At 42.7% G+C, this 8,349-nt stretch overlaps 1 protein-coding gene across 1 annotated transcript in view; it reads left to right on the forward strand.

Moving 5' to 3' along the window:
- Nucleotides 1-6,995, forward strand: part of MFSD3 (major facilitator superfamily domain containing 3) — a 340,339-nt gene extending 333,344 nt beyond the window's left edge. Inside the window, exon 7 of the mRNA XM_033935198.1 lies at nt 6,719-6,995. Within this exon, the coding sequence (XP_033791089.1) occupies nt 6,719-6,754 (36 nt within the window). The 3' untranslated portion in view covers nt 6,755-6,995. The remainder of the gene's footprint in view (nt 1-6,718) is intronic.
- Nucleotides 6,996-8,349: the final 1,354 nt, after the last annotated feature.

Genomic DNA, 8,349 nt, shown 5'->3' on the forward strand with positions numbered 1-8,349 from the left:
CAAAAGAGAAAACAGATAATAAAGGAAACCTGAGCTCAGCTAACATACCCAGAGCTAAGAACAGGAAATAAAGGGGGAGGGGGAGAGAAGCCTTTTGGTTGAAATGCAACATTTTAGATTTCTGCCTTTGTAAATTTCAGTTATATTTAATTCAACTTTTATTATCTGAGTTCCATTAATAGTCCAGAAAGGACTCACATATTTTTTCTTTTTCATCTTCATTGCTTATTCACAATTTTCTGGCCATCTGATTGCTACATACTTTCTTACATATAAAATGCCATTTTCTTTATGTTTGCACATACTAACAAATTGCTTCTTACATACCCATAGAGAGGTCTGTCATTCCCTGCTATTGAGTCACAGTGCCACATCTTCAACTGCTCTAGTAAAAGAGGAGCTTGGGGTTTTAAATCTTGTATTTTTCCGCTCTGTTAAAGTGAAGTTTTGCAAATTCTGTGTTCTATTCAGTGGAAAATAGTGCACTGGAGTTAGAAAATCCTGTATCGTTGCTCAGTTTTGCAGTAGTGAGCTTAAGAATTTGGCATGGCATTGGACCATTTGAATAGTTGCCTTGAACCAGTCTCTAGCTAGGGGACATTTCATGGGACAAAGCCTTGATGGGAACACGTGCTAGTAGCACAACTACTCTAAGAGCTAAGTAATCCTGAATTGTATATCCCTGACTTTGCTTTTAGCACAGAATCTAATACTTTCCCTTCAATCTTCTACTCTACTTTCAGCTAGTAAAAAAATTAAAAAACTCTTTTCCTTTACTTTTTGGGAAGTTTGGTCCTCATATGATTGGTTCTCTGGTGAATTAAAGACTTATAGAAGTCCCATCCACCCTTGGGTTTGCTACTGATAGCTCCAAATTCAAGAATATTTCTCAGTCAATTCCCATACCAACCAATCAAGATGACTTTTATTCAGTGCAATCATTGTAGTGCTTTAGTTCCATGGCACACTATCTGGAAACATAGGGCTTGCTCCATCTGGCTTCAGCTTTTTAGTATTAAGGAGAAGTTCTGTAAACTTAAACAGGAATTAGATGCAATTAGAGCAGCTTCTATCACTCCAAATAATCATATCAATTTGCCACCACTGCCTCAGAGAATAAAACAATCCAGGAATAAATGGATCACAGTAGGGTCAGGTAGACTGCGACATGTGACACAGAAACATCCATCCTCATAATTGTTGCACCTACAGAATTCATTTGCTCCATTAGAGCAATGCAATGCTCAAGAAAAAAGAATTGAGATAGAACTGGAAGCAGTGAAGATAACTCAAGATGCAAAGTACCCATAAAGGAAAAATAACTAAAATCCAATGCAAAGAAATGCAGAGTAATGCATTTGGGGATTAATAATCAGAAAGAACCATATGTGCTGGGAGGTAAGAGGTTGATATGCGCGGATGGGAAGAGGGACCTTGAGGTGATAGTGTCTGAAGATCTAAAGGTGAAAAAACAGTGTGACAAGGTGGTGGCTGCTGCCAGAAGGATGCTGGGCTGTATAAAGAGAGGCGTAACCAGTAGAAGAAAGAAGGTGTTGATGCCCCTGTTCAGGTCATTGGTGAGGCCCCACTTGGGAGTATTGTGTTCAGTTTTGGAGACCATATCTGGAAAAGGACATAAGAAGACATGAAGTGCTCCAGAGAAGGGTGACGAAAATGATAGGATGTTACATAGTAACATAGTAGATGATGGCAGATAAAGACCCGAATGGTCCATCCAGTCTGCCCAACCTGATTCAATTTAAATTTTTTTTTTTTTTTTTTCTTCTTAGCTATTTCTGGGCAAGAATCCAAAGCTTTACCCGGTATTGTGCTTGGGTTCCAACTGCCGAAATCTCTGTTAAGACTTACTCCAGCCCATCTACACCCTCCCAGACATTGAAGCCCTCCTCTGCCCATCCTCCACCAAACGGCCATACACAGACACAGACCGTACAAGTCTGCCCAGTAACTGGCCTTGTTCAATATTTAATATTATTTTCTGATTCTAAATCTTCTGTGTTCATCCCACGCTTCTTTGAACTCAGTCACAGTTTTACTCTCCACCACCTCTCTCGGGAGCGCATTCCAGGCATCCACTACCCTCTCCGTAAAGTAGAATTTCCTAACATTGCCCCTGAATCTACACCCCTCAACCTCAAATTATGTCCTCTGGTTTTACCATTTTCCTTTCTCTGGAAAAGATTTTGTTCTACGTTAATACCCTTCAAGTATTTGAACGTCTGAATCATATCACCCCTGTCTCTCCTTTCCTCTAGGGTATACATATTCAGGGCTTCCAGTCTCTCCTCATACGTCTTCTGGCGCAAGCCTCCTATCATTTTCGTTGCCCTCCTCTGGACCGCCTCAAGTCTTCTTACGTCTTTCGCCAGATACGGTCTCCAAAACTGAACACAATACTCCAAGTGGGGCCTCACCAATGACCTGTACAGGGGCGTCAACACCTTCTTCCTTCTACTGACTACGCCTCTCTTTATACAGCCCAGCATCCTTCTGGCAGCAGCCACTGCCTTGTCACACTGTTTTTTCGCCTTTAGATCTTCGGACACTATAACCCCAAGGTCCCTCTCCCCGTCCATGCATATCAGCTTCTCTCCTCCCAGCATATACGGTTCCTTCCTATTATTAATCCCCAAATGCATTACTCTGCATTTCTTTGCATTGAATTCTAGTTGCCAGGCATTAGACCATTCCTCTAACTTTTGCAGATCCTTTTTCATATTTTCCACTCCCTCTTTGGTGTCTACTCTGTTACAAATCTTGGTATCATCTGCAAAAAGGCACACTTTTCCTTCTAACCCTTCAGCAATGTCACTCACAAACATATTGAACAGGAAGTTCGGTCCCAGCACCGAACCCTGAGGGACTCCACTAGTCACCTTTCCTTCCTTCGAGCGACTTCCATTAACCACCACCCTCTGGCGTCTGTCCGACAGCCAGTTTCTGACCCAGTTCACCACTTTGGGTCCTAACTTCAGCACTTCAAGTTTGTTCAACAGCCTCCTATGAGGAACTGTATCAAAGGCTTTGCTGAAATCCAAGTAAATTACATCTAGCATATGTCCTCGATCCAGCTCTCTGGTCACCCAATCAAAAAATTCAATCAGGTTCGTTTGGCACGATTTACCTTTTGTAAAGCCATGTTGCCTCGGATCCTGTAACCCATTAGATTCAAGGAAGTACACTATCCTTTCTTTTAGCAACACTTCCATTATTTTTCCAACAACTGAAGTGAGGCTCACCGGCCTGTAGTTTCCTGCTTCATCCCTGTGACCACTTTCATGAATAGGGACCACATCCGCTCTCCTCCAATCCCCAGGAATCACTCCCATCTCCAGAGATTTGTTGAACAAGTCTTTAATAGGACTCGCCAGAACCTCTCTGAGCTCCCTTAGTATCCTGGGATGGATCCCGTCTGGTCCCGTCGCTTTGTCCACCTTCAGTTTTTCAAGTTGCTCATAAACACCCTCCTCCGTGAACGGCGCAGAATCCACTCCATTTTCTCATGTAACTTTGTCAGACAATCTCGGTCCTTCTCCAGGATTTTTTATTCTGATCTTTTTATTCTGATTTATCTTGCTTGCGCCAAAAGACGCATGAGGAGAGATTAGAAGCTCTGAATATGTATACCCTAGAGGAAAGGAGGTATTAACATAGAACAAAATCTTTTCCAGAGACAGGAAAATGGTAAAACCAGAGGGCATAATTTGAGGCTGAGGGGTGGTAGACTCAAGAGCAAGGTAAGGAAATTCTTCTTTACGGAGATGGTGGTGGATGCCTGGAATGCGCTACCGAGAGGTGATTGAGAGGAAAATGGTGACTGAGTTCAAAAAAGCATGGGATGAATACAGAGGATCTAGAATCAGAAAATAATTGTAAATATTGAAGAACTAAGGCAAGTACTGGGCAGACTTGCATGGTCTGTGTCTGTATATGGCATTTTGGTAGAGGATGGGCTGAGGAGGGCTTCGATGGCTGGGAGAGTGTAGATGGGCTGGAGTGAGCTTTGACGGAGACTTCAGTAGTTGGAAATGGAACCTAAGAACAGTACCGGGCAGAGCTTTGGAGTCTTGCCCGGAAATAGCTAAGAAGAAGACAAAAAAATTAAATTGAATCAGATTGGGCAGTCTGAATGGACCATTCAGGTCTTTATCTGCCATCATCCAACCAGAAAATTGTTGTTGTTAGGGGATTCCTTACTAGACATCCTGGGTGAAACTTAAACATTGTGAGTTAGACAATGTAAAAAAAAAGGTATAAGTTCCAAAATATTATCCAAAGTGACCAGATAACCACTGCAGACACAAAGTAAAGACCTCCCCCCTCCACACTCCCCCAGTGTTCAGTGATCCCCTCACACCCCACAAAGATCAGAATAAAAAGTACATACCTGTCTCCAGAACATCAGCACCTGGAATAGGAAAGCCTAATAGATTTGCACAAAGGTGTGTTAAATAGCCTGGGGGTGGGCTAGTGAACCATAGAAAGGAAGACCCAGGCCCATAAGCCACTCTAATCACTACATTTATAGTGGAACATGTGCGCCCACCAAAACCCTACTCTACTGCCATATAGGTGCCACCTGCAGCCATAAGGGCTATTGGGGTTGAAGACAGATGGGTATACAGTGCTCCCCTGCAAATTTGAGGTCCGCGATTCTCGGTCCTGGTCATTCACGGTATTTTCCAACCACGAATGAACGGGCAGGAGAGGGCAGCTGGAGTGCCGGCGAGTGAAGGAAATCACTCACGGCATGCTCCGACCACCTCCCTGTACTAAAGTTGGGCCTCACCAATCAGGAGCTGCCTGTCAAAGCAGCTCCTGATTGGTGAGGCCCGACTTTAGTACAGGAAGAAGCGGATGGAGCATACCGCGAGTGATTTCCTTCACTCGCCAGCGCTCCGCCTGCCCTCTCCTGTCTCCACTGCTAAAAAACGTATTCGTGGTTTTTCAACATACGCGGGGGTTCCTGGAACGGAACCCCTGCGAATATTGGGGGAGTACTGTAGTGGGTTTTGGGGCGCGCACCATAACCTATAAGGGAGTTCTGGTGAGATGTTTATCTGGCACCCTTTATGTGAAGTTCACAGCAGTGCCCTGTAAGGTGCTCCACTTCTCTGTTCGCTTGTCATTACAAGGTTGGCTGCTCCCATGTCCAAATTGTCTTGCTCTGGGCTAATGGGACTTAGACAAAATTTTGGTTAAAAATGTGATATAAAGATAGACGTCCTAGTGGTTTGGATGAACAATAGCCTGGATCTTCAGATTTGCGATTTTTGAAGAGAAAAAAATTCTAGAGTCGACATATTTTTTTGAAAATGGGCATTCTCCCACTGCTGGTTTTGGGTGTCTGTTGCCGTATACTCAAATCGTACTTAGACATATTGTCAGGTTAGGATTAAAGTTACTATGGCAAATTGTAACCTGTTAACTGTATATTATGTATGTTAACCTGTAAGTCGTTTTGAGCTCTTTTGGGAGAATGGGATAGAAAACGAATCAAACAAAAAAATAAATACTTAGCATATCTGAATTTAAAAAAAGGTTTAGACAAGCTTCTGCAGGAAAAGCCCATAATCTGTTGAGAGACATGGGGAAGCCACTACTAACCCTGAGATTAGTAGCATGGAATTTTGCTATTCTTTGGGATTCTGCCATTTACTTGTGATCTGGATTAGCCACTGTTGGAAGCAGGATATTGGGCTATATGACCATCATTCTGACCCAGTACGGCTGTTCTTATGGTCATAAGAACATTTATAGGGAAAAAGGCCATCTATCAGAACAGAAATTATATTCTCCCAACATGCAGGATGTCTGCAATGCCTTATACATTATAACAGATGTATGTGTGTACCTGGTACTCTGGCTTCTGTGAAGATGCTACATCCCATCACATTTGGGCCTCCATGACTGCTTTGTGGCCTGATCACTGAGAAAGTGCTTCTAGGTAAGCACATACCACCTACCAATAACCTTACAATCATTAACCAGCTCTTTCTCTCCCCAAAGATGACTATTACTGTACACCAGTGTCTCTCAAACTTTTTTTTAGCTCTGGCACACTACACGGAGCAAATGCTTTTCATGGCACAGTATAATTGAAATTATAAAATTGCAAAACCAACAAAAAAATTAAATTTGAGTTATTTATTTAAAGTTCTTTAAGTTATGCATGGGTAATTGTAACAATGGTGAAACTAAAGTACGGTAGATAGAATAGAATTACTACTCAATGAAATGAATGTGCTTGTTTTTGAGGGTAAATTAACTCAAAACATGGCTCGATAGTTAACAAGCAAACATGTATTTCATCATCCACCTTCTGCAGTCGTTCTCTTTTTTTAAAATTTAATTTCTGTCAGAGCTGAAAATCCAAGTTTGCAAAGATAAGAAGATCCAAACGGTAACAACGCCTTGATTGCTTTGTTCCTCAAGTTAGGATAACTACTGCATAAAAAAGAAAAGTACTTGCTGTTAGTTTTCAAGGGCCAATCAGGTCAAAGAATGATGCCTGTCAGAGTTTTGTCATCTATTCTAGTGTTTTTAAAAATTCTGGAATCTCTCGTGGCACACCACTGTGCTGTGGCACATAGTTTAGGAGACACTGCTGTACTGCAAGCATCTGGGACCTTGTATAAAGTGATGTGCCAACTTTCACATCACTGTCACTCATAACCTCTCTGCTTTTCTCCTTCAGATGATAGAAGCTATCTTCTCAAGTCACACAAGCTGATCAGGACTATGAAAGAGAGGCCATTTGGCATTTGGAAATCTTACTTCAGGTGCCTGAACAGGTCAAGGGAAAATTGCATGTGACATGTTCATGGCCTGCTATATGATCCACAACCTCATTCCTAGTCACAGGCTGCCCGAACCAGAGAGCCTTATGCTGCAAAACACAGTGAGGAGGAAGGAGAGACTGTACAAAATCAGGAACCAGCATCCCTACAAGCAGTGGCTTCAAGGCACATTTCTTGTGTGTAAGTGTACATATATAGTTCAAGTTACCCAAAGTACATCTTCCTTCACCCATGTGTTTAAATGTACAGGGAAAAGAAACATAAAAACATAGAAATAGACGGCAGATAAGGGCCATGGCCCATCAAGTCTGCCCACTCCAATGACCCTCCCTATCTATCTTTGCGGATAGATCCCACATGTTTGTCCCATTTGGCCTTAAAATCTGGCACGCTTCTGGCCTCAGTAACCTGAAGTGGAAGACTATTCCAGCGATCAACCACCCTTTCGGTGAAGAAGAACTTCCTAGTGTCACCGTGCAGTTTCCCGCCCCTGATTTTCCACTGATGCCCCCTTGTTGCCGCGGGACCCTTGAAAAAGAAGATATCCTCTTCCACTTCGATGCGACCTGTGAGGTACTTGAATGTCTCGATCATATCTCCCCTCTCTCTACGTTCCTCGAGTGAGTAGAGCTGCAACCTCCCTAACCGCTCCTCATATGGGAGCTCCTTGAGTCCCGAGACCATCCTGGTGGCCATTCTCTGGACCGATTCCAGTCTCAGCATATCCTTGCGGTAATGTGGCTTCCAAAATTGCACACAGTACTCCAGGTGCGGTCTCACCATGGATCTATACAGTGGCATAATGACTTCAGGTTTACGGCTGACGAAACTCCTGCGTATGCAACCTATGATTTGCCTTGCTTTGGATGAAGCTTGCTCAACTTGATTTGCAGACTTCATGTCTTCCCTGACAATCACCCCTAAGTCTTTCTGCTTCAGTTTTTGTCAAGATCTCGCCATTTAGGGTGTAAATCTTGCATAGATTTCGGCTTCCCAGGTGCATGACTTTGCATTTTTTGGCATTGAAACTGAGTTGCCAGGACCTAAACCAGTGCTCCAGTAGAAGTAGGTCATGCATCATATCATCTGCCATTGAATTATTGTCTGTTGTGCTCTTGTTCACTACATTGCTTAGCTTGGCATCATTGGCGAATAATGTTATTCTTCCTCAGAGGATTTGATAAACCACTTTTCTGTAGTTACAGTCAAAATGGTTTACATATTATATATAGGTACAAATGTGCATAGGTGTTCTAATCCATCATAATTCTAGTCTTTCAAGACTATATAGACTTCTTCATCATATGAGCTCCAGCTCTTCTCAGTCCATGCCTCCTATGCCATCTGATGCCCCTCCAATATTCAGTGAGTGCCTACCACTGGTGTTCAACCTGAATATTCAATGCTGGGCCATTTCTGGAGACCAGTATTGAATATCTGGATTTTACAATGCCAACTAGCACATGGCCAGTTAAGGTGAAATTCAAACTTTTTACACTTATTATGAGGCCTTATTTGCTCATTAAGC

Source organism: Geotrypetes seraphini, chromosome 2 (genome assembly GCF_902459505.1).
Source record: "Geotrypetes seraphini chromosome 2, aGeoSer1.1, whole genome shotgun sequence".
Classification (NCBI taxonomy): domain Eukaryota; kingdom Metazoa; phylum Chordata; class Amphibia; order Gymnophiona; family Dermophiidae; genus Geotrypetes; species Geotrypetes seraphini.